Source organism: Cebidichthys violaceus, unplaced genomic scaffold (assembly GCF_023349555.1).
Source record: "Cebidichthys violaceus isolate CVI_PGR_0920_01 unplaced genomic scaffold, fCebVio1.0.p SCAF_29, whole genome shotgun sequence".
Lineage (NCBI taxonomy): Eukaryota > Metazoa > Chordata > Actinopteri > Perciformes > Stichaeidae > Cebidichthys > Cebidichthys violaceus.
In genome coordinates, this window is record NW_027176472.1 from 1,252,429 (window position 1) to 1,278,931 (window position 26,503).

Sequence of the window (26,503 nt, forward strand, 5' to 3'; positions counted from 1 at the left end):
CCCAAGAAAATGCATCCTACCGACTTTCCCTATCCTTCACTATGAGGTTCACATTTGTGATATTCGTGAAAAATCTCTTGACTATTGAATGGACTGTCATGAAGTTTTAGTTCATAAATGCCCCCCCCCCCCCCCCTTTCTGTTTGGTATTTTGAGCAAATTCCTGCAAAATCTATGACAATCCCATGAGCCTCAGAGCGGCTGCATGGAAACATCAGCACGTTAGCATTGTCTTTGAGTGCATGTTAGCAATGCTGACATTAGCTCAAAGCCAGCATTGTTTGTGATCATCCAACCAGATGATGTAATCAAAAACTAAGGACATGTACTATAAAAAAAGAATCAATGCAAAATGAGCAACAGCACACTTTAGCTGCTATGTTGAATGACATTTCATCCTCAGCGAGAGCACCAAAACCATCCCTGCTCTCACAGTTCTGTTCTGTTCAGACACATGTAGGTCATCTCAATTCAACAATGCATGGATGACATAACGTGACTATATGTTTGCAGCTGCACTAGCGCCCCCATGTGGCTGTAGTGTATATTGCACAGAGCACTGAAGCAGAAGAAGGGGGGAGGGGGGCTCAGTGTTTACTGTAATCCATCCAGCAAAATTGTTGGCTGGATTAGAAGAGACTCATTTGCTATACTTAGATCTTTACCACCAGTGTTTGTCCTGGATTCTCTGATGTGTGTCACCCTGCACACGGTCGACAACAGTGTGAGTTTAGTAAGCTGATTGCATTTGTAGTGAAAATGGATTTTGATTGGATTGATTCTTGCTATGGAGTCCTGACTCATCTGCAGAATAAACGCTGGAGGATGATCACATTAAGCGACAATAATCTCACATCCACTGACAATTTAGTTGATTTCTACACAAGAAGTCCTCACCACTCGTCCTCGTAATCCAGCTCATATATATTTTTTTTAATCTCAGGTTGGAGTTTATGAGGCTCATAGCAACAAAAAAACACCTCTTTTTATGTTCTTTGTTGGTCAAATGTCTAGGAAAGTACAACAATCATGACAAAAGAACACGGATATCGCTTGTTTTTGTACTTTAATGAGGAGACTTAATAGTTACAAAAATATTTGCAAAGCTTGGTTTTACTATTTCAAACTTCTACTTGTTGCCCTGAAATAAAATAAGATTAATTATAACAAATTGCAATTCTGCGTCTACATTATGATACTGGTCAATTCCCAAAATGTTCTAATCTGAGTACAGAGTTATACAGATACCAGCGGGTGGAAAGTACATACATTTTGAGATTTTACTCTTGAGTATACTTCAACAGTACTCCACTACATTTCAGAGAAAAATATCTTACTGATTAAGATTTTTCATACAAAATATGTAATTAATTCATGAAATATGAAACTGTGTAATAGTTTAAGGTATCCAACAGTATATAAAGTAATCAAAATGTGCTTCACCTGCAGCTGTAACAGTAAAATGATGCTTAAACGTTAAATCAGAGTATTTCTACACTGAGGTATTGCTACTTTTACTTAAGTAAAAGCCATGAGTACTTGTGCTAACACTGGCAGGTACACAGATATATGATGAAATCCAGTGGTGGAATGTAGTACATTTACTCAAGTAGCCTAGTACATTTTTGAGGTACTTGTACTTTACTTGACTATTTCTTTCCATTGTATGTTACTTTCTACTCCACTACATTTCAGGGGGTACTATTGTACTTTTTACTCAATACAATTATTTGATAAATATAACTTTGACATTGTCAATGATCCTGATACATGGATGTATTAAAACCTCATATACCAATGTCTACCACTGTGAGCTGCTATTAATAAACAAAATCACAACGCTCGCGATAAATCCGTTTGAAAGATGACACGTGTTCCCATTATCGGACAAAGATCGTGAGTTTCGATCATTTAACTCTTTTCTTTCCGTTTTATTTGACCTCTATTGTAGGTGTGGTCTATGTCGCGTATGTTTGATAAACGTTCAACATGAAACAAGATATTTTCCTGAAATGAAAACGTTGTGGAGGAAAAAAAACCTGTCAACTGGAAAGCTACACATAAAGTTTGAGGATTTTGAAAGCAGTCAGCTGCTTTCGTTCAGCATCACAACAAACATGGCGTCCAGAGGCGGCTAACTGAGAAGAGAAGCCGGGAATCCTCTAAAGCCGTTTTAATTCAGAGTGTCATTACTTAATGACGGATACCAGTTGCTTCTTCGCGATCTCAAGATGGAACCTGCCTCTTTTCCAGAAGAGGTTTCGGAGAGGAACGTGTGTGTCGTTGGGTCGGAGCTGGTGGAAAACTACACCGTAAGCTACATCCGGGTTCTTCGAGCCTAGCGCCCGTTAGCTTAGCTAGCTTGTAGCTACCATTAGCTTCAGCTCTGTCAGAGTGACAGTGGGTTAATGTTGAAGAAATAGCTTTTACCAGTCCATACATACAGTGTTAAGTTATTATACTGTTTTCCCTATTAGTCATTATGTCTTTATCCGCATGAGGCTGGACTAATAAAGAACGACAGACCTGACAAGCTAACTGCTAACTTAGCTTGACTGCTAATTTAGCTCGTTAACGACGTTTCCTCCAACTGCAGCTTTCTATTGTGCTGTCAGGCTCAGGGATGACATGTTACGACTATACGGTGTAACGGTCGACACCTTTTTATGTTTGACAATCGCAGACATGGCGGTGGAAAGAATGGGGTCATCCCAATGAACATTGTGTCCTATTCTCCCAGAGTGCTGTATTCCCAATAGAATATATTTTTAACAATAACTAACACCGCAAGATATTGATCAGGGTTATCGTTACAGTTCAAATTGCAAACAAAGGAAGGGAAATGGACGTTTCAAATGCAGTTTGAATGGTAGATATTCGTCTGAACAATATGGAGATATCAATTTCAAAAGAAAAAAAAACTGCCTTGTTCACAAAAATACTAACTAAGGACTGCTTCTTTGTATTGCTGTGCATATGAAAATAAATAACCTAAAAACTTGCATTATAGGGTGAACTTGAAGGTTCACCATTGACTTTGGACATTAGATTATGGTCTGCTTACTGGAACTGGCTTTTTCACCCGCGTCTTGTGGTTCCTCCTTATCTGCTGGAGCTGTCATAGTGATGTCTCAAGTGTTATTATCACGTGCCTTATGTTTGGAACTTCATCTGATAATCTTTTTCTTCATGTAGTTATTGGAGCATCCGTGCAGTTTGGGCAGATTTTGTAATCGCCGAGTGTCCCGCTGTGCTGTGTTTCAGGTCTATATCATCGAGGTGTCGGACGGAGAGCACAGGTGGACCGTGAAGCACCGCTACAGTGACTTCCACGATCTCCACGAGAAGGTGAGAGACCGGAGCAGGTCGGCTTAAATCTGCTCAGAGTGAGAGGCGTGATCGCTTTCACCAAACATTTATTTTGTGGTCTGTCCAGGTAAACTAACAGCAGGACAACATGTGTGTTTTTAATTCAGTTTCAATTTTAATTCAGAAGCTGCACCCGGACAAGGTTTGTCATTTTTCGCTTCACAATGTGTAATCCTGATGTGCGTCTCCCTGCAGTTGACGGCAGAGAAGAAGGTGGACCGAGGGCTGCTCCCTCCAAAGAAGATGTTGGGGAAGAACTCAAAGAGTCTGGTGGAGCGGCGGCAGAAGGAGCTGGAGCTCTACCTGCAGACGCTCCTGCTGCAGTTCCCACAGGCCACGCCCACTCCGCTGGCCTGCTTCCTGCACTTTCACCTCTATGTGAGTTCACCTGAGGCTGCTACAACCTCTGCGCATGGACAGTAAACTATGCAGGTGCTTCAGCCTGCTAGTACTACACCTGATGTTGCAGTTGGATGTGTGTTTCCATCCCATGGGCATTCATCTGCTGCTATAAACAGCCTTCTGGTTGTTCCAGTTCATCTCAAAGGTCGAGGCTCTGTGCAGACCAGTAAAGTTGTCCCACAGCAAACTGGGGAAAAACGTTTCTTTATGGAGCGGGACCCAAAACTGTTGAGTCCAATAATAGATTTCTGGTAAATTTCCAGTGATTTTAATTCTTGTTCTTCCATAAAGCTGGACTTTATAAAGCAAAATGGCAAACCATTGCTGCTTCTCCAACATGAAGATGTACTGCTTTTCTCTGTTTGGTGTAATTGTAAACTGAAGATCTTTAGTCAGAGATAAAGAAGTTGACATTTTATTTTAGTTATATATATATATATATATATATATATATATATATATATATATATATATATATATATATATATATAATAATAATTGACAGATTAAGTAAATATCTGAGATAAATAGCTGGTCTCTTTTTTAAATGCTGTGTCAGAACCTTTATGACAGACTGAAACCAGGTCAAAAAGCATTTTCACTTCAGTTTTTAGGCTTCTGTTTTTTTTTGTTTTTTTTACATGGTGGTCATGTCAAAAGTTGATGAAAGGCAGAAAAGTGTAAAGTGTAAAATGTAACAACGATATGTGGTTGAGAAGCGTGGCTCCAGGACATCTTTGTGGTCTCAGTGACTGTGATCAGATGATGATGATGATGATGATGATGTCGAGACAACAGCAGACCATTGTTCTCCGAGTCCTCAGGACTCGTGTGACGTGAAATGATCAACGTGTGACCGTCTCAGATGAGTTAGAAAACGGTTGCATTGTTGTTGTTTACTCTGTAATGTAAACGGGTCCGTCTGTCTGCCGAGCAGTGAAGAAATAAGATGGTTTAACTTTTAAGCTTAACTTTTTGTTATTATGAAATTAATCCAGTTTTTTTTTTAACAAAGTCTTTGTTTCTTTCAGGAGATCAACGGCATCACAGCAGCTCTGGCGGAGGAGTTGTTTCATAAAGGTCAGCTTCCTCTCATCTAGTGTTTCTGACCGTCGACTCCTTCAGTGGAGTGTTTCCACTCCGCTGAAGCGTCCTCCCTCTAGTTATTACTACAGCATACCGGTCCGTTCAAGAGATGAGGTGCAGTGAGCCAGACTGCTCTGTACTTTGTTAATCAGGGACAATACACATTCATTCAACCACAAGGATGTAGAAGTGATTTGGTCAAATGTCAGTGAATAAAAAAAAAAAAAAAACAACTTTTAAACTGAGGGAATAAATTCACAAAAGGATTGCGCGTCTTCTCAAACTCATTTATTTTGGGATGCAGTGACAGATGTGTGATGAAACATAAAGGAATAAAGCTCTCATACATTTTTTTAAATACTTGAGGAAAAATACATTTATTATACAAAGAAATTATTTCTTCCCTCTACATCTGCAAAATGGGCAAATTGCACTCAGCTGCAAAACTCATTTTTAGCTGTAATGTAATTAGCGCAATATCTTTTGTGAAACTGGCGTTGAGATGGGGCAGATAGCGGTTGCAAGTTATGTGCAATGCACTGCTTCTTTGATTGCATAACGACATCCTGTGGAACTGCAGTCTGTTAAGTAAATCCTGTTTCTTCACGTTAGACTCTGCACTGTTTTCTCTTTGTTTTTTTTGGTTCCTTAGAAGTCTAAAATAATCTTCAATCAATCATCGTTAATCCACTTTCCATAAAAGAACAGTTCAAGTTTCCTCTCTGGTCGTCACAGTTCATGTTTATACAACCAAATGTATTCTGACTACCATATAAAAAGCAATATTGCTGAATGTTGCTGGTGTTGTCATCTGATTTGTAGACGTTGAACTGTGAAGCTTTGACTTTGTTTGTTTTGTTGCGCTGCAGGTGAGCAGTTGCTGCAGGCCGGCGAGGTGTTTTCTCTCCGTCCGCTGCAGCTTTACTCCGTCTCCCAGCAGCTCCGTCTGGCCAAACCAACCTGCTGTAACGGAGACGCCAAAACCGACCTGGGACACATCCTCGACTTCACCTGCAGGCTGCGATACCTCAAGGTCCCGCACCTCAAATCCACATCGTGAGAGTGAGAGAGACCTTCCTCTCAGGAGCAGACGTGTTGAAGGTTCTCACTGGTTTTTTGTCTGTGTTGGTCAGATGTCTGGGACCAGAGGCCCGGTAGGAACCAGTAACATCCAGGAGAACAGCCTCCCCTACGACCTGTCCGTCTTCAAATCACTAGTCCAGATAGAGGTAACTGTCTGTCTAAAACAGATGCTGATGAAGGTTTTTATTTGTACTCTTTTCCTAAAACCTGCCAATATGTGGATGATAACGTCCGTCTCTCTCTCTGTCTTCAGATCAGTGAGGGCAGCTCTCAGCAGATCCGAGGTCTGTCGTCTCTGAGGTCGAGTCTGGCAACCCTGAGTATCCACCACTCCACGGAAACTATGATGGTGAACTACTCATAAATGCGTCTCTGTAGTTTCCACGCGGTGTCTTTTGTACGTCGCGTTGCTGATGCGCGTGTCGGTTTTTTTTGGCCGCCTCCAGTCGATCCTGGTCCCGGAGGCGAGCGAGTTCTCGCAGTGGGAGGCCGAGGGGGCCGAGTCCGGCTGTCCCGTCACCGCCGTCATCCCCGTGTGGAGAAACCTGACCACGCTGGACATGAGCCGCAACGACATCGGCACCATCGACGGCTCGGTGGTGAGACGCACGCTGAAAAAGCTAAACGCAGTCGAGTGTCTCTAGTCCATTTCTTACATCTCAGAGCCACGTTATCGAGATTTTACTCGTATGTGAATGAAGGAAAGTTTAGGTGCCATACATCGGTTTCTGCGTGCTGACTCTGCGTTCATTTCTCTGTTGCAGAAACTGATTCCGAAGGTGGAGTTTCTGGATCTGAGCCACAACCAGCTGTCCACAGTGGAAAACCTCCAGGTATGTGACAGCGGGACGAAGAACCCACCAGCTCTGTTGTCCCTCACGTCAGTCTCATTTCTAGAGCCTCACACCCTCTACAGATGGGTAGTCTGTCATCACCAGTAGCACTGAACTAACTGTAAGCTGTGTTTGCAGCACCTCTACAATCTGGTCCACGTGGATCTGTCCTACAACAGCCTGCTGGTCCTGGAAGCTGCTCACACCCGTCTGGGCAACATCAAGACTCTGAGTCTGGCCGGCAACCAGCTGGACCAGCTGACCGGCCTCACCAAGCTCTACTCGCTGGTCAACCTGGACCTCAGCCACAACCAGCTGGCCCAGGTAATCACACTCAAAGTGACGTAAACACATACAAGAAAAAACAATCTTATATATACTTTATTGTGCAACAGGAATGTTTGCTTCATCATTTTTTGCATTAAAAGAAAGGAAACAGAGGTTTTTTTTAAAGGGCCTCTGGTGCTCTGAAACACCACCGCCTTTGTCCTCAGGGGGCGCCAAAACCAACATAGTAGATATAAAGGTCCTCAGTCATCCAACATCTTTCTGTCACCTCTCTACTTTTTGATTCTCCATTACACACTTAGTAAAAACAACCTAATCACTGACACAGATCACGTGACGAGTCCAGACTTTAACGAGGCTGACTTGGTGTGTGTGTGTGTGTGTGTGTGTGTGTGTGTGTGTGTGTGTGTGTGTGTGTGTGTGTGTGTGTGCGTGTGTGTGTTGTTTTGTTTTCCAGTTGGAGGAGATCAGGAACATCGGATCTCTGCCGTGTCTAGAGAAACTCAACCTGTCCAATAACCCCATGTGCATCATCCCAGACTACAGAACCAAAGTGCTGACCCAGTTTGGAGACCGTGCAGCAGAGGTACACCACCATCACACCCTTAATACTACCGCTGTACGAGTACTACTGCTTCTGCTTCTACAGCAGCAAAAGGTTTTCCTTGCTTTACCGTTGCTTTTTACGGCTGTTTGTGCTGCGGAACAGGTGAACGACCGTCACACTGCTTCTCTCTCTGTACCTACTGCTGCTAATGTTAATGTAAAGTATTCTGAACACAGCGTACCCTTGAAGTGTTCTAGGTGAGCCTTTTTTTTATTTATTTTTTGTCTAAATGATGTTCCCAGCAGTACCTTCCCGTGCTCCTATGAAGGTACTTCTGCTGTAGTTAATACACCGACTATGTATAAATACCTCTTAAAGCCCCACTTCAAAACATCCCAACTATCCTTTTAACATTTCGGTCCCTACAAGTACCACTACTGCTGCTACCGAAGCATCTGCTCATGCTTCAGTACTTCTAGTCTACCAATATTGCTACTTCAGCTGTTGCTATTAATACTCTTGACTCGACACGTTTTTTTTTTCTTCATCCTCTGTCTGTGCTCAGGTTTGTCTGGACGGTACGGTGACGACTGAGAAGGAGCTGGACACGGTGGAAGTGTTGAAAGCCATTCAGAAAGCCAAAGAAGTCAAAGACAGGATGAGCAGCGGCGACAAGAAGGTAAGATCGTCCAGCAGGGGGCAGCGTCGCACCGCCTCTTATTCATTCTTTTACCACAGTTATGTTGACCTCCAGTTTGCAGCCCGAAGAATATTAAAGCGTTTCGGAAGGTTAATAGTTCAAATAATCAATGTTTTCTTATATACATACAGTGTAAATAAGTAATTTATGAATCTCTTCAGAGGAATTTAATTCATGCGTTTGAACTTTTAATGAGTCAAACTCAAAACATTGTTGATTGTCTCATCTTTCTAAGTTGTAATCTGTGATCATATCCTCCAAATGGATTAACCCGAACACCTTCTGTAGATGTTCTGTAACTCTTAACCTGAGACCAATCAGAGATCACCACAATTACATGTGACTAATGATGAAGTTAATGACCAACGGATCTCTGTCGGTCACGACAGCAGCCGACCTGCGTTAACGTACATGAGTAATACATGTGTAACGGCACGACCTGCAGATCAGCACGTCAGCAGCAGAGTTCAGATGTGACGCAATCAGAGAGTCATGATGAGGTGTGTGAGGTTGTAGCCTTAGGGTAAAGTTTGTGAAATATAAGAGTTTTCCAAGATTACTTCCTGTTTGGGGCTCCGCCCTTCAGAAGTAAGTCATTTAAAGAGTGACAACCTGTTTAGGAAGATCACATCCCCATTCTTAGTCCTAATAAGGTAATCAGCTGTCAAATAAGTACAACACCCGACGTATTGGAGCATATCAGACGGCCATTCAGAGCTCTGCCACCAGGCTCCGAAGACGGATCAAAATGTGGCCAAATTACATTTCATTTCTTCTCCATTTGTTCATCATAAAATGCATTTTCTCACACCAGTGATGTTTTTGTCTGAGACACATTTTGCCATATTTAGAGTTCTGAGCATTCTGTCTTTTGTAACAATAAAAAGGATCATTGCCGAGTGTGTTTTTGTACATAGAGTCATAGTAAACAACTTGAATTAAAGTATTTAAGCTGCGTCTTTCAAGCAGGATGTTTCAAGCTGGAGGCCCACACAGGAAGTTAATGCGTTTCAGTCTGGACAGTTTGACAGTATCTCCTGAACACAAACCGGTACGAGGGTCTTCCTGCAGACGGTAACTGTGGTCCGCAAATATTCTCAAAGGTTTTCACCGAAGCGAAATATCGATTACAGCTTGTTCACAGATTTCTGCAAATTAAAAGGTTTATGTTTGAACTTTCAGAACACAGCTTTAGTTCTTAAACTTAGTTTACTTTAAACATTAACACAACCTCATACACATACAGTAATTATGCAACTAGTGCAAGTAGTGCTACCGGACCGTCTCAGTCGATTGGCAGTAAATCGGTGCGCTATCTTTAAAACCCAGACTGAAGTTTCTCTGCTGCTGATGGAGCAGCTGCAGGTCTGAGGATGTGATCTGATCCACCGCTGCTCTCTGAAGGCTTCCCTCTCTGTCCTCCTCGTCAGATCAGTGAGGAGACCAAGCTGTCTGCTGCTGCTGCTGCACCTCCTCACCTCTCCTCTCCCCCCTCTTCTTCTTCCTCCTCCTCCTCCTGCTGCTCCTCTGCCGTTGCTCCTCCTGCCGTCTCCTCTTCCTCCTCCTCTTCCTGTCCGGCCCAGCAGGCTGCCTGCCCCAGCCAAGGTAATCATGTATGTATCAGGCTGTGCAGAGCTGAGGGGGGGGGGGGGGGGGGGGGTTTAATTTATTTCTGTTGTCAGGCAGCAGACAGACGAGTAACTGTCACTCCTCGTATAGAACGACTTACATTACATTACATTACAGTCAATCAGACTTGTTTTAAACCAGATCTCCTCAGCTTTTATATTCCCTGTTGTAGTCGCTCCACTTTCTGATCTAACGGAGAAGAAAACAGCTTTTTTTTTTTTAAGTCACTTTTTACAGCTTTGATCAAATAAATCCCAAATAAACTGTCTGATTGGAGAATCAGCCGAGCCAATTAGGGCTTTATAGGTATTGTATGAGAAATTAAATGTACATTTAGTCCGATTTATCAGACGACAAGTCGAGCCGGCTGCTGCTTCACTGACTGTTAAAGCCCCACCAAAACATCTGCAAATCCAATATTATTAAAGCATACATTGAATATGTCAGATGATTCTTCACAACAAAGATCAGACATGTTTAAAGTAATTTAGAGAGAAAGCGTCTCTACGAAACGCTGAGTGATGGATGAACAGACGACAGGAGAACTAATGTTTGGCTGGAGGTTGTGTGACTGATGCTGATTCTCACTAACCTCCTTCTGTGACGCGTGACTCTTGTTCTGGCTTAGTAGAGGCTGCGCTCTGTGTAAACGTCAGAGTCTAAACCGTAACAACCAAATGCACGTCTCAATGTTTTATGCACGTCCAGTGAAACTGGGTTTGTTTATTTTTTGTGATATTATTTAGGGTTGCAATTATGAATTATTGTCATAGTCGATAAATCGATTTAGTCTGTAAATAGACTGTGTGGAAGAGGTGAACGTTGGTTTGTGATCTGCCGTTTTGAAGCCTTGACTTCTTTTTTTTAAACCGGAGGAGTCGCCCCCTGATGGCCAGTAGAGAGAATGCAAGTTCAAGACACTTTAGCTGTGTGTGTGTGTGTGTGTGTGTGTGTGTGTGTGTGTGTGTGTGTGTGTGGGTGTGAGAGAAACCAATAACCCAAAGATATTTAGTTCACTTATGTTCAAACAAAGACAAGCATCAGTTATTCATAATTAAGAAGCTGCAGCCATCTAATAATTGCGTTATTCGTCGTCCCAATTTGGTTTGATTTAGCTAAAACGTCCTCTGCACAAACATCGTCATATTTAAAGATGTGAATCAGCAGAGCGTGCTCCTCGGCTCACGGCGTCGCCGCTCTGTTTGGTTTCCTGTTTCAGAAGTGACGAGCAGACGAGAAGTCCCCCACAGTGTCCTCCCCCCTGTGGACGCTGCTCCTCCCCCCGCAAGCTTTAACACTAACGCACACCTCCTGTCTGCTGACCCCGCCCAGGTGAGACGCACCCGTGACTGTTTACCGTTGAACAATATGTCCTGATACGACAATGTAAATGTGTGTCGCTTCATGCGTTTTGTCTGCAGGTACTACAAGCTGCCGTCCGTCTGTCTGAACACACACTCTGTGGAGCTCCTACAAGTACAAGTACCACTACTACAAGTAACATCTGGTCCGTATCAAATCACATTGTTGACATGAACTGTTGGATATCTCTACGCTGTTCAACTGTTTGCCCAATGACACCAATGATATACTGCCTCCCCCCCGCTTTAAAGCACAAAAAAACCGTCTCTATTGATCCCTTAAAGACTGTTTTTGATTGCTGTTATTCTACCGTCAAGAGAAACTTTTTCAGGCAGACTTTTAATGTGAAACACAGGAAGTGTGGCGTCTCATTGTGTTGAGTATTGACAGTATCTTAAAACGGAGAAAGTATTTGTGGTAAAAAAAAAAAGAGTTTATCAGGTGTCGTCCAGCAGGAGATGCAGCTGCTTCACGCTCTGTTTTTTTTTTCACTTTAATTAAACTTTATTGACCTACAACCATCTGTGTTTATGAGCTGATGGGATGACTGAAGCGAGTAAATGATGTCCTATTTGAAAAGGTGTTTCTTCTGTGATCATGACATCATGGAAGGTGTAAAGCGATCTCCCTCCCCGTCTTTGTTCTCCTCCAGCTGTGTCTGCTGCTCTTCCTCCTCGAGGCCGCTTGAAACCGCGTGCCTCTCCTGCAGCGCTGCCTCCTTTCCTCTGCTTCCTTCTCACCTGCTCTCCCTCTCCTCCTCCAACAAAGACTTCGTTACCCAGCTCTCCCAGCGTCTCGGCTCCACCCTGAAGGAGCAGAAGAGGGAGACGGAGGAGGAAGAAGAGAAGGAGGAGGAGGAGGAGGAGGAGGAGAGGGAGGAAGAGAATAGGTCTGAATCCAGAGAGCTCCAGTCCCATGTGGAGGACACCGAGGTGGAAAGTCCAAGGTAATTTAACCAGCAACCTTCTCTCGCTGGTTTCGAAGACTTTCAGACGTCCCCACTGGTTTCTGGGATTCCCGGTGGGTTCTTGGAGCCCTCAAAGGTCCCACTGGTGTCTGGGATCTCCTTACATTCAGACCTGGTCCCTGAGATCCCTTAAAAACTGATTTCTAAAAGGTCCCCCTGATTCTGAGGATTTTTGCGATGTAAAGCGGTTTCTGAGATGATGATGTGTCAAATAAAATATAGAATACATAATATTAATATGTGAAAATGTATAAAAACTACAAAAAAAAGTACCAAAACATAATTCCTCCACTGTTTTGAATGCTCATTGTTCCAGTCCAGGCTCCGGGGACGGATACTTCGAGATGGGTCTGGATGACTCCGTCGAGGAGTCGGTCTGCTCCTCTTCCTCCACGTCGCTCGCCGTTCCTCCTGCAGAGGAGCCCGGTGGCCACCAGGGGGAGCAGCGTGGCGGCGAGGAGGAGCTGCAGGTCGGCAGGGTTCTGTGGTGCTACTGTCTTCGGGTGAAGGAGGAGGAGGTGGAGCAGAAGGAGGTGTGCCTGGTGCTGACGGACCGGCTGTTGGGCCTGCTGTACCTGTCGGATGATTTCACGTGGACCAATCAGGACGCAGGTAAACAAACAAACAAGACCAAGCGAGATCTAGAAAGTAATTATTACTTTAGCAAAGAAAAACATTGCAGCTGTTGTTTACAGTGAATGTCATGAAGTGTGGTGGATTTGTTGCATAATGATTTTGAAGTATTTAGAGCGATCTTGTTCTCTTGTCCTCAGACCAGGAGCAGAGTCCTCCTGTGGAGGAGGTGCTGTCCAGCCTACAGGTGGACCTCCTGCTGCCGTACTCCCAGCTGCTCCTCTCCTGCGGCGCCGACCTCCCCGACTCCTGCCTCGCCTTCGGCCCGCAGGCCGGTCCGACCCGCTGGTTCGTCTTCTCGGAGGCCGAGGAGCTCCGGCAGACCAGGACCGAGCTGACGGTGCTGATCCAGGTCAGAGAGCAGCGCATGAGCCTTTTAGACTCCCTACAAAACACAGGACGGCTTCTATTTCAATTCAACCTTTTAGTTTTGGTGACATCAGTAGGTATTTCTAAGGAGTTTTAAATATCACAACGTTTAAATGTAATTTATTAGGTAGAAACATAAGATGCGTCACGTGTGCAGCATGAACCAGGCTGGAGTTTGTTGTGGCAACACCTTCAAATCAAAAACCTTCTCGCTTCTGTTTCCAGGCTGCGAAGTCTCAGACTGACCCGGAGCCCCACAACACTCCTCAGCTCTTCCCCCGATCGCTCGCCAACTCCTGGGAGCTGGAGGAGAGTCAGGGAGCCCAGGGAGGCTATCCTGCCTTCCTCCTTCTCTCCTCCTCCTCCTCCTCTTCCTCTGCCCTGGACACCCACCCGCTCCTGTCAGACATCCTCTCCCAGAGAGAGGACTCCAGCCTCCCCTCTCTCCTCTTCCTCACCCACCGACACCTCTGGGTGCTGAAGATGGACTTCAGAGAGCTGGCAGAAAGAGAGAGGAGGAGCGCTGACCTTCATCACTCCTCTTCCTCCTCCTCCTCCTCCTCCTGGTGCAGGCTGGTCCGTGTGCCCCTCGGCTCCGTGGTGCTTCACCCCAGAGAGAGAGCTTCTCAGGTCGGGGACAGAACCAGCAGCACGTCCTGCCCCGACCCAAAGCACCACCTCAGGTAGAGAGGCTGTGATTGGACGAATGGATGTTCTAACTTTATAGTCCCTCGATTTTTTTGTTTGTTATGTAGTTTACAACTACAGACGCCTGATGTGTTATAAGCCGACGACAGCATCAAGTTTGTGTATCTTGATTTAGCCGTTTTATAGCGAGCTAAGTAAGTAGTGTTAGTATATTTAGTGATAAGTTGTATGATTAGACGGATTTTTAATTTTTTTATTTTTACATACATTTAATGTTCTCATTATTGTTTTCTCCGTTCTTTAGTTTCCTTGCTCTTAAATATCGCCGTTATCTGTATTTCAACCACCAGGAGGAGCCACACTGTGGAGCTGCTGCTGGGCGGTCAGAGGCTGCTGCTGCTCTTCCCTCTGGCCCAGAACAGGAGCTCCTTCCTGGGGGTGCTGAGCCAGAGGAGAGCCTCTCTGGAGGGGCTGAAGATGGTGGCCCTGCCGCAGCCCTGCAGGCCCTGTCCACCGCAAGGTGAAGACTCACACACTCGCCACCAAGAAGGGAGTTTTTCCTCAGCCGTATTCCAGCTGATAGGTTCCTTTAGTTATTTCTCTGCTGGTTTCTTCTCCCAGTTTGTCTGACCTCCTTGTGGGTTTGTTCTCAGGCCGTCACAGATCCACAGACCAGTGCTGCTGTTCCACTTCGAGGAAATCAAACAGCACCAGCAGGTAGACTTCTGTTTACTCCATCATAGCCTGCATTTACAGCCGCATGCTAATATCACACGTGTACTTTGATTAAGGCCACACAGTGTGTCCCAGTTTCATACTGTTCTAAATTCTGTCAACGCAATGTGCCAATCTTATCTGGGCACTCATTTATCAGTTTATGAGACGTTTATTTACGTAAGACAAACCATGACGCAGAGACGATCCTGATGAAGCTTAATTTCACTGCACTTCATCACAAGAATTGGACCGATTCACTTTTGGTATTATGGGCCGAATGATCTTATCACAGATGTACTAGTATCAGCTGATAAGTAATAAGAAACATCAGAGATACTTTTGAGGTAATATAGTTTATTTTTTATATATATATATATATAGTTTATTTCTTGCAATGTTAAATGTCCCGCTCGGTACATAAATTACAGCGATAAACCATGAAACTGGATTTGCATGTTTTATCTGATGTACATCATCTTTTGCATCCACTTTTCCCACCGCATCTCGTGAGAGATGACTTATTGCTGTTGTTGATATTTTTTCTCTTTCCTCTTCTTCTTCCTCCTCTTCTTCCTCAGCTGGGACTCCTCCAGCCTCCAGGTGGCGGAGAACCAGCCGTCCCCCCACCTCACGCCAGGTCTCTCCCCAGGACTGAAGCTCCTGGCTGGGCTCGGAGAACAGCAGCTTCTGACCTACTTCCACAGCTATATAGCAGTGGTAGGACACACACACACACACACACACACACACACACACACAGAGCTGCTCAGCCCAGTTGGTTCTGTTTCTGTCCCAGTTCCTGATGCTGCGTTCGTATTTAGACAGAGACGCATCTTATGTTGTACTTTTTGTTGCGTCAGTCTGAGGCGGAGGAGGTGAGACAGGTCCTGTGGCTGTCTGTGGTTCTCTACAAGTCTCCGGAGTCTGAGCTCACCTGCTGTCTGCTGCTCTCCACCGATACAATCTACTTCCTGTTGGAAGACTCCGCCTCCACACTCGGTCACCACTCAGGTAGGATGAAGGCACGTGATTGGTTCAGCCAGAGTGAGAACAGATTACATTTAAAATAAATTATAATAACACCCAAACTCTGTAAAATCCTTCCACTTTAATATGTCAACAAAATGAAGCAAGAATTTTAAACCTGGCTTCATCCAATGTTCAGATTTCTGCTTTTGAAATTAAAGCAAGTTAGCAAATATTTATTAGGATAACACCTCATTTGTATATTAAAACGTACAATTTCAGAAATCTTAAGTTAAGTAACTAACTAGTTTCATGGTGATATCTATTAGTTAAAAGTTTTTAAAAATAACTTAACTGACTGCTAGTACTACATGTACTACCATGTACTAAAACTCTATAAATCAGTAGTATTTTTGCAAGTTTTCCAAAAAGTATTTTATCCAATATTTTTAGATTTAGGTAACAAAGGCATTTATGTATATATGTGCATATGTTTGTGATATTATTTTCACTTTCTTTGAGTTACATAATCACATTAAAACAGTTTTACCTTTTTTATGCTAACAGTTATGCTAAGCTAATAAAGTAAACTGTTTTACCTCTTAGCGTTGTACAGAGAACAGCAGCAAAGAGGCACAGCTGTCTCTGGAGACTTTCTTCTGTGTTAAACCTCTTCTTTCTATATCTCTGTCTGTCTCTCAGTGTTGGACACAATGGACTCTGGAGATGTGGACGTCTGTCTGTGCTGCTGTCTGTCCATCAGACTGTCTGACCTGCTGTCTGTCAACGTGGGACTGTTCGACCAGTACTTCAGAGTTGTAGGTCAGTGGATGTACGCGCTCCTTGTCTCCAGTGTCAGCCCCGCTCATGAATATTCATACCAAACTTCTGCTTTACGCTGCTTTTACTCTGTCACCCTCTAACCGTGCATCCTCTCTCTCTCTCTCTCTCTCTCTCTCTCTCTCTCTCTCTCTCTCTCTCTCTCTCTCTCTCTCTCCCCCTCTTTGTGTTTGCAGGTCGTTCGGCCGATCACATCGTGTGCTGTCTCAGCCGGGACAGTTATGGGACGGGCGTCTTCCTTCAGGAGCTCATGTCGGCTCTCAGTCTGCAGCAGCAGCAGCTTCCTCCTCCAGAGCCGTCAGATCAGGACTTCTACTCCCAGTTCACCAACACCAACACGGGTAACCATGCTGGGAGCCTCAGAGGAAATGTATTCTCTGTTTTTGACATCGAATCCTACCTGATTGCTTTGCGACCATCCATTAAAATGTCTGTTGCCAGAACGCATACAAATCTGTAATGGGAACAATATAAAGTGAAGGAGATTACAGAACCAATGTATTCACCGACCAGAGCCCAACATCCCAACATGATAGATCATGTTTAACATTGTTTATTTAAATGGGAAATATACATAAATATAATTATCCAGGAAAGAAAAACATTGTCGAATATCAGATTTAAATATTATAGTTTCCCCCGCTGGAACAAATCAGAACAACAGAATGCCGACAAACATGCGTTTATAATATTTATCTGTTTTCATACAGTCACCGTATTCCCAATGCAAATTCTAAAAATAGACCACAAGAATCGTATCGCCGAATATAGCTGGTGATCTTAATCGAACATACTTAAATCTGTTTCCCCTCAACGCCACCAGCATGTCCACCAGAGGAAACGGTACACCAACCATGTTTACACAAATATTCCTGTCAGCTGTCCCCATCGCCCTCAAGCTACATCAAGCTACAGCTGCTCTACAGGACTGCGTTAAATGTACAGACTTGCACATGATCAGAGACCTCCACACCAACACCACTAAAGATCTGTGGCAGGAGATCCAGAGTGTCCCCATCATGTGAGAGAGACCACGTTGCCTCGCTTTTAATCTCTGAACAAAGAGTCGCCTGTCAGGTCGGCCCCGCCTCCAGAGGACCGGTTACTCTCAGCATCTACAGCGGATGAGAGGAGAAGCTGGGCCCCGATAACATCCCTGGTTGGTCGTGTACTGATGTGGCAACCAGCTAACAGATGTCGTCGCTGATATTTGATGTCACTGTCACAGGAGAGTGTTCCCCCCCACCGGCTTCAACACAGCCCCCATCGCCTGGTACCTGAAGATTCTGCAGTGGATGACGGAGACCACAGAGGACGCTGTCTCCACGGCCTCCACTCAGCCCTCGCATATCTTGAAAATGGCAACACCTACATCAGAATGTTGTCTGTCGATTTCAGCTCGGCCTTCAACGCAACATCCTGGTTATTAGACTTTCTCACAAACAGACCCCATGCAGTTCAGATGTGTCAGCTGTACCTCCTCTACTCTAGGGTGCCTCGCTCAAATAGAAACAAAAGCGTGACCCGGATGCTTGTGATGAACATGACAGATGTGATTTTTGTCTACCCCTGCAGGTAAGATGCAGAACTACGAGTTGGTCCACAGCAGCAGGGTGAAGTTCATTTATCCCAGTGAGGAGGAGATGGGAGACCTGACCTTCATCGTGGCAGAGAGGAAGGCTCCAGCCGGCGCAGCATCTTCGTCCTCGCGCTCCTTCAACGTCCTGCTGTATCTGCTGGTCTTCCAGGTGAGGGGCTTCTTCCTTTCTAATGTGTGATTTTATGGACGTTATCGTGCTTTTAACTATTTCTAGACAAACCTGCCGACCTCAGCGTGACTTCAGGAAGCTGCGCACGGTCGTCGTCGTCGTCGTCCTAAAAATAGCACACAACTTTCTAAAGACAGATTTCTTATTGTGTGTAGTGTGCATAAAATAGACAAGATAAGAATGAATGAGCTTTTAGGTGTATTTTTGAAATTTGAACATGTGTGTGTATATATATATATATATATATGTATATATATATATATATATATATATATATATAAATAATCTCCATATCCCCCACCATCCAATAACTCAAACATGAATTAAGAACCATTTAATATCCCAAAGGACCATGTGACAAACATGTAGAACCATCCAATAGATAAAATGGTTCTTTAGTAGGTGATGGTTCTTCGTGGATCCACACTGCCTTTTAAAGAACCATTTAAGAACCATTATTTGTCCGTGTGCATCAGTAATTTATATTCTAATATCACTTGAAGGTTTTACATCATTTTGCTTATCACTCTCACAGATCTAATGTTATGTTTGGCTGCTGCTGGTGAGGAAAGCTAAACATTAAACAGCTGTAGAGACAGATGTTTCTTTTTTTACAGGAGTAAGGACACCAAATCAGATCTAAAGGAGAGTGAATATTGGTCTAGAATTCGTCATGTGAACACAAACGCAGCTGAATGTGTAAATGAGTCACTGTTTGGTTCATCGGCCAAGGGTTCAGTTTACAACAGGGTTTGTACTTCCACTTTGCTTCATAAGAAAAACACAAAAAAATAATATATGTGGTGGACGGAGGATGAATTTAGGTGTTTCACAGCCTGAGGAAGAAGCTCCAGGATGTGTGATGACCGTGTTAGATTCTGATCAGGTCCTTTGTTGTACTGAGGTAGGGAGGTGTTGTTATTTTCAACACGTGTGAGGGCAGTGGAGACAGCCTCCTCTGTTGATCCGTTGGCTCTGTATGTGAACTGGTGAGGTCTTAGCTGGTCCGGTCCTGTTTTTAGATTTGCTATTTGAAACCTAAAATAGTCATTCTTTCCTTCAGGTCCAAATCCCCGGCAGTCTGCCCAGCCAAGGCTCCACTCTCTCAGGCCACTCCTCCTCCGTTTCTGGCTCTGGTCCGTCTCCGGTACTCCAGCCCAGGACTTTGATCCTGACCGGCACCGACGTGTTCCTATTGGACGAGGACTACGTCAGCTATCCTCTGCCCGATTTTGCCAAAGAACCCCCCTCCAGGTGAACGCGCTGGAAGCCCTGCCCTCCTTCACCACAGCCTTTAAAAACCGCTGTACATCTTTATCCAGGGGAGTCGCTTCAGAGCAGAATTTTTCACAGTGAAGACCTTCAGGTTTGAGAAGGCGACAAACGGTAAACAGTAAAATCAGTGAAACGCGTCGTCTCCCCCTGAACGCTGCAGCGTTGTAATTTGGGAGAAAGCTGAAAACAACCTGTTCCTTCATGTTTGTGCTTGTCTGCTGCAGGAAAAGAGGAAGAAGAGTAGACACCGACTGAAATAGAGTGTGTGTGTGTGTGTGTGTGTGTGTGTGTGTGTGTGTGTGTGTGTGTGTGTGTGTGTGTGTGTGTGTGTGTGTGTGTGTGTGTGTGTGTGTGTGTGTGTATAGATGGTTCAGTCTCAGGGAACATGGGGCAAAGCAAGCAGAAATCAATATTCACTGAAGCCTAAAAACACAAATCAGTCATTGTGAGGAGGAACAGGACAATGTGAATGAGCAAGGAATGAAAAACTCAAGCGTTTATTATTCTCATAATTACACTTAATTGCCATTTCATAATTCAGTCTGACATCGTGTTCATGTTCTCTGTTTTTCTTTGTTTAGCTCTAACCAATCTGATCCGTTTGTGTCATATCTGTTTGCTTGAAGCGTATCTCTTGTCGATGAAAAAGAAACGTGTCGATTTATAGCTTTTTAGTTGCGGTTGTGATGATTTCATCCAAATTCTTTGCGACCATTCGCCTCCGTGACGGTGAAAAAGCACGGGGATCTTGAGATGAGAATGATTTGTGATATTTACTCTTTAAAGCGTCTATAATCTATATTTTTATGATAACAATGTATCAAGTGACATTGTAAAAGGAGTCTTTCCTTTAGCAGTATGGTAGTAGTCATCCTCCTCATCTTCCTCATCATGTCCTCCTGCAGGGAGCGGTACCAGCTGCGTGAGGCTCGGAGGATCCGGGACCTGGACCGGGTCCTGCTGGGGTACCAGACTTACCCTCAGGCTCTGACCCTGGTGTTCGATGACCTGCCCGGCCCCGACCTGCTCTGCCACCTCACCATGGACCACTTCGCCGCCGCGGGGGAGGAGGAGGCCCCGCACGGAGGGGGCGGAGCCAGCAGTGGCGCCGAGGGCGAGGTCCAGTGGTGCGTCTTCGTCCCGGGAGCCGACAGCAGAGAGAGGCTGATCTCGCTCCTCGCCCGCCAGTGGGAGGCGCTGTGCAGCCGGGAGCTTCCTGTGGAGCTCACGGGCTGATCGGTGGACGGACGGATGGACGGACGGACAGATGACTGTTCAGCACTTGGTTGGTCGTTGGCGGGTGATCGTATGACGGGGGGATGATTTACACACATGGGTTCAGGGCTCGGCTGGCTCTTCAAAGGCCTCAATGTGCTTCAAACCAAGTAGTTTGTACAAAGTGTGACTCAGTCAAATTAGACTGATCGGACGCTTGGTTTGAAGCATTCTGGGGCCCTTTAGTTGTGCTTCGATTGAAAGGGATGTGGCTTCGCCCACACGTTTAGTGTCTGCTCTAAAAAAAAAAAACATTTGGTCTCTACAGACACCAGACTGCCATTACAGACCTGTGACCTCACACTGAGCCGAAATGATGGGAGTTTCTGGCACAACTTCACTTTCTTGCAAAGTGTCTCGCACGAAGAAGATTTACAGATTCGTTGGAGGACTTGACTCACGACCAGACAGACGGACTGTTGTTGCACAGCAGGGGGCGCTGCAGACAGTCCACAGGAGTTATACTAGTTTTTAGTGAACATTACCTCAAAAGAACAGTTTGTCATTTCTGGCCAAATCCTCTTGTTCTCTGTCCTCTCCAGAGTCGTATGAGAAGATGGACATCAGTTCCGTCTCTGTGTGACCTGCACAAGTATAAGTGCAGGACGTGTTAGCCTAGCTTAGCACAAAGACTGGAGGCAGGGGGAAACTGCTAGCCTAGCTAGCCTAGCTTCATCAAAAGCAAAGAAAAAAAAAAATCCACCCTCCAACAACTCCAAAGCTGTCTGATTTACATGTTGTTATTTATGTTAAGTTGCTCTTAAAACCAAAAATGATTTTTGTTTGCACATTTGGATTCTGGTTGAGGTGACAAGAGGATATCCAGAAATGTTCGACTGTTGTTTTAAGTAGCGCGCGCACACACACACACACATACACACACACACACACACACACACACACACACACACACACACACACACACCGCTGCTCGGCACAATCTGCTCTCTGAACATTTTATTCCTTGCACATTGTAATTAATGAAGCAGTATTATTGAACTGTATACTGAAGCTTTTTATTAATATTATATTAATATAAGTATGTTTCGGGACAGACGGATGTTTTACATCCTGAAGCAGATTTTGTACTAAACACGCAAGTTCTGATGAAATTTCCAAAAAGAACTCTTGTCATGTCATATTAAGTATTATCATTAAGTGTTTTATTTTTTTTTATACATTTTCTTGTTTTATTTCATTGTATGTTGTGTTTTTCGTACATTATTGTTGACAAATGGGAAGCCAGACAGTGTTGACACACACACACACACACACGCACACACACACCTCTCACCACTGTTGTTTACATCACATGTTTTTGTCATGTTCACGGGGAATGCCACTGAATTAAAGTGAAAAATGAAAGAATGTAACGATCCTGTTTGGTGTTGCGACAGCAGTTTGATTCTTAAAAAGAATCAGGAGGGTTTAACCGCAGTCTGCACGCTGTCCAGCTGAAGCAGCAATTTAACCAGGAATTGACCGACAGGATACGAGTCGCTCCCTGTTTCCAACTAAAACTGATGCCATGAAGCAAACTACAAAACTATTTTACGATGTATTACGAAATCTTGTCTTACAACAAGTGTCAAAATTGTGAGTTGTCAGTGCAGTACAAGATAAATAGTCCTAAACGTTAATAAAAGGAAGTGGCAGAAGAACAGTTAAAGCCCTGATTTAAAGAAACGAGAGAGTTGCAGACAAACATGAAGTACAATGTGGAAGTCCAATTTGAGTAACGGATCAATAATTTCACTTTGTATTAAAACTGACTGAGTGTCTGACTGCCTGTGTCTTGAACAACTTCTACTGAGTTCTACTTAGAGAAAGAACTATCTTTTAATGTGTTTCTCTGAACTGGAGGATTTTACCAACAGACTTTATCCTTTTGTTAAAATATATTTAGGCCAATTAAATTGAGGATTCACAATTCTCCACCACAAATTATCCCTGATAAGGTGGAGAGATCTTTGAAACTCCATTCAGACCTTACTGTTGTGATGTGAAACACTTTTTTATGGGTTTGTAATTCCCTAATATTTTGTAACTAAAATAAAGACATTTCCTGGAAAGACCTGTGTAATTTGGTATTAATTATAGGAAAGTTTCAGTTCCAATTTAGTGAGAAATTGGGGATTGTTGGGAGGACGTTTGACTCATAATCTCAGTATTTTTAAACTCTTGTCTGTTTTGTTTTCAAAAGAACATAAAAACATAGAAAAAAGACAGAAAAGTCCCCGTCAGCAGTTCATCACCCTCAATGCTCAGCGAGATTTTGATGACTTGGCGGTTCAGCAGCACGAAACGCACCGCCACCTTTCAACTCGTTCGACTTCCTCTATTTCCTGTCTGTCAGAGCGGCTCATCATTAAATTTGGCTGATTTCCTTTTGAAGGGACACTTAAACAGACCGAGGGCAGAGATACTGTACGAGGAAGTGCGATCAGCAGAACTGGCGGACTGACCTCCGATCGGCATGCTCTGGGTGCCAGTAGGTCAATCGACCAATAGGAAAGAATTCATGTTCCAGGGTATAATGTTGTAATAAGAAACTAATTCAGCTGTCTGAAACTTCATCACATGGAAAGATTGGATCCAAACAGGATTTCTGTTTGGAACAAAGAGACAGTGTGCCAAGAGGACATGACGATGCGTGTTGAAGAACCAGTGGGGCTAACAGTCATGTGCTCATCACATCTGCCTTTGATGTTTTTTGTCCCATTAGTTTGTAAATGGCATCATATTTATTAACATATTTGCTTTAAATTTGGTGGAGAATTCAGGTATTTGCCAAACAGTGGTTCAGTTTAGCAGCTAAAAGATTGGTTCAGGTTAGCTAACAGGTCAGTTTGGTTCAGAGAGGTCACATTTTCAGATAATATTTGGTTCAAGTAAGCTAACAGCTTTAGCAGCTAAAACAGTTTGTTTCCGGTCACTTAACTGCAGTTAAAACAGTTTGGTTCAGATTAGCTACAAGGTCAGATTTTGAATAAATATAATAGTTAATATAGGGCCAGGCTTTAAATAACTTTAAACTGATAGCGAACAGTTTGGTTCAGGTTAGCTAACGGTCTAGTTTAGCAGCAAAGCTTAGTCTAGTCTTAGTACATTTTTAATTCAGGTCGTAACAGTTGTTTCACAGCTAAAACAGTTTGGTAAAGGTTAGCTATACTGGTTTTGTTTAGCAGTTTAAGATTTAGTTTAGATTAGCAAAGAAGTCAGTTATTAAGCTAAGACAGCGGAGATGGCGTTAGCATTGGCTGTTTCCCCTCCTACAACCTACAGTGAACCCTATCAACGTTCCTTGTGTTTCGCGGAGATGTTTATGTGTATGTTTGGAGAATAGAGTTGTAATTCTATGGAACAAAAATTGCATTGCGTCAAATTTCTCTTTAACACACAGTGGTCAGGTTCATTTATCTAGCTTGAAACATTTAGGTTCAGGTAAGCTCACAGTTAAGTTTAACAGCTATAAATTGAGTTTGTGTTAGCTTAGGGTTCAGTTTAGCAGCTAAAATCAGTTGTGGTTCAATCAATGAAAACCTTTTAAGTTCCCGATAGAAACCAATTTAGTTTAAAGTTTAATCTGCGTCATGGAATTCAGGGTAACTCCTCTTTTTTTTTGTAATGTCACAGTTGTTTAGTTTTCTTTTGTCCGAGCTGTCAAAGTAGTACATTAAGATAAGTACGGTTCATTTAATACAATATATTTAGTTGGAGCAAAACATGCAGACACATATTGTATGACATATTACGATATAACTTTTGGCGTTAAATTTTACGACATTATATATACTATGACTTTTTTCGAGACATTTTTAAAATGAAAAAGCACCGTGGTTTATTATTTCCAGTTTAAACAGATTTAATACAGTTTAAGCACATGTTTTTTTTCTCCCTGGTTGGTCACCAATAGTTTGACAACTAGTAACTGGTAACCCGGTGAAATCAAAAGTACAGAAAAAAGTACATGTATTCATGGTACTGTGAGGTGTGTTCTGCTGTATCCAGCTGAATTCCTTTTGATTAACGGTCGGAGCAGAGATACACCAGAGGGCTGTGACTCTGATACATCGCTTCCTCTTATCTTTCATGTTGTTTCTTGTCTGTTCCACTGTGTTCCGGTTCAGAGTGCTGATCGGAGGCTTTTGTTGAGGTTGAGACGGTCACCGGGACGTGGGCCGAGAGACATCCACGACCTCTGGCTTTGGCCCCTCTCTCGCTCTCTCTTTACTCCTTGACTCATGTTTTTCCCCACTTTTTACATGAATCAGCAGTGAGTGACTGTGTGTTTCTCTGTGTGTGTGTGTGTGTGTGTGTGTGTGTGTGTGTGTGTGTGTGTGTGTGTGTGTGTGTGTGTGTGTGTGTGTGTGTGTGTGTGTTGGTGCTGATATGCAACTCTTAAAGATAACAAATATCTTGGTGTCCTTCACACAATGTTTTAACTCGCTTGTCTTGTATTTAATCAGGCATCACAGACGTCAAAACAAAATATGAATCGAGGGTAATACACACTATCAGCCCGTCAGCAGCACGCACGGGCTGACATTATCTCAACCTATTGACAAAACATGTGAGGGAAACTCCTTTACAGTCTTGTTCTGTACTACGTGTGGTAGCTCTGCAGCAATAATTGCGTCCCTGAATTAAGCCTTCTGTAGTCCAACAGTAACCTCATTTGACCTCTTATGAAGGCCTCATCATTACATGACATTTCGGTTAATAAACAAATTTGGCAGCGGGGCCACCGAATTCCACCTGTGTTTTTGATGTTGCATGTTTTCTGTTAGCGGCATGGCATTGATACGTTCGTAAAAATTCAATTTAAATCATAAAAACTAATGACATTTTCAGCAGCATCCGCTGTACTTTGTGTTTGCCGCTAATTAGCAAATGTTAGCTTGCTAACACGCTAAGCTAAGACAGCGAAGATGGCGTTTGCGTTGGCTGTATCTGTGCACGTTTTCTCCTCCTGCAACCTACAGTGAACCGTAACACCGTTCTTTGTGTTTCGCGGAGATGTTTACCTGTATGTTTGGAGAATAGAGTTGTAATTCTACAGAACAAAATTCGCGTCACATTTCTCTTTAAATAGCAAATTGTTGATAGTTGAAAGTTTTGCAGTCCCTTAAAAATATTGTCTTATTGAAGATGGTCTCAATTGGACACATGGGGTCAGTACCATCATATAGAATTTATGATTAAATAATATTTTATTCCTTTTTTATTTTCCCAAGGTCATAACTAAAACAACCATCAGATTAATTTCAGATTTTATCGAGGTATAAAATTGACCAGTAGACCATGTTCGTCCAGCTATAACTTATTTTAAACTTATTTAAATAGCATTATTTTTCTTAAAAGGTGTGTTCAGGCAGCGTGGTTGAATAGAAATCCACAGCAGACAGGAGTAGATGCAAATTTCCCCTTCGCGGTACGAATTTTGGCAAAGATGTGACCGTGAAGCATTCTTCTTGGTGAGTTCTGAGATCAGACACACAGTCGGTGCATGTGTTGTGGTCTAGCTATAGTTAATGTATATGAAGTTGGTTCAAATCGACTGTCTGGGGCGAGTAAAGTGCAAACGCTGCTGTTTTAAATCTCCTTGCAAGTGAGCAAGGCAGTAAACCTCAGAGTAGTGCGCCGGTGTGTTGTCGGCCTGCTTCCTGCTATTGTTCTGTATGCTTGCAGTTTGACCTTTGACCCTCGCTCTGGTCAAAAAAACTCACCTTGCTGCGTCTGTCA

The 26,503-nt window shown here is 43.5% G+C and overlaps 1 protein-coding gene across 2 annotated transcripts; it reads left to right on the forward strand.

Moving 5' to 3' along the window:
* Positions 1-1,983: 1,983 nt before the first annotated feature.
* Positions 1,984-22,823, forward strand: nisch (nischarin). Of its 2 annotated transcripts, XM_068722064.1 has the most exons (28): positions 1,987-2,312; positions 3,265-3,348; positions 3,565-3,747; positions 4,803-4,851; positions 5,727-5,890; positions 5,991-6,086; positions 6,194-6,289; positions 6,387-6,539; positions 6,705-6,773; positions 6,912-7,097; positions 7,519-7,647; positions 8,174-8,287; positions 9,739-9,913; positions 11,157-11,269; positions 11,359-11,444; positions 11,952-12,245; positions 12,583-12,878; positions 13,040-13,251; positions 13,494-13,951; positions 14,267-14,436; positions 14,570-14,633; positions 15,212-15,350; positions 15,494-15,644; positions 16,302-16,421; positions 16,616-16,780; positions 18,015-18,187; positions 19,272-19,462; positions 20,389-22,823. In XM_068722064.1, exons 1-28 carry the CDS (start codon positions 2,232-2,234, stop codon positions 20,717-20,719), a joined length of 4,542 nt encoding a protein of 1,513 aa, XP_068578165.1. In that variant the 5' UTR covers positions 1,987-2,231; the 3' UTR covers positions 20,720-22,823. The 2 variants fall into 2 exon arrangements, with proteins under 2 accessions (XP_068578166.1, XP_068578165.1); XM_068722065.1 differs by lacking the exons at positions 11,359-11,444; positions 11,952-12,245; positions 12,583-12,878; ... (9 more) ...; positions 19,272-19,462; positions 20,389-22,823 and having other exon boundaries at positions 1,984-2,312; positions 9,739-9,921; positions 11,157-11,245.
* Positions 22,824-26,503: the final 3,680 nt, after the last annotated feature.

Coding starts and splice junctions, on each gene's coding strand:
- nisch (XM_068722064.1), top strand. CDS start 2,232: ATGGAACCTGCCTCTTTTCCAGAAGAGGTTTCGGAGAGGAACGTGTGT. Junction 14,634..15,211: donor AAATCAAACAGCACCAGCAG/GTAGACTTCTGT, acceptor CTTCTTCCTCAG/CTGGGACTCCTCCAGCCTCC. Junction 16,781..18,014: donor GTTCACCAACACCAACACGG/GTAACCATGCTG, acceptor CTACCCCTGCAG/GTAAGATGCAGAACTACGAG.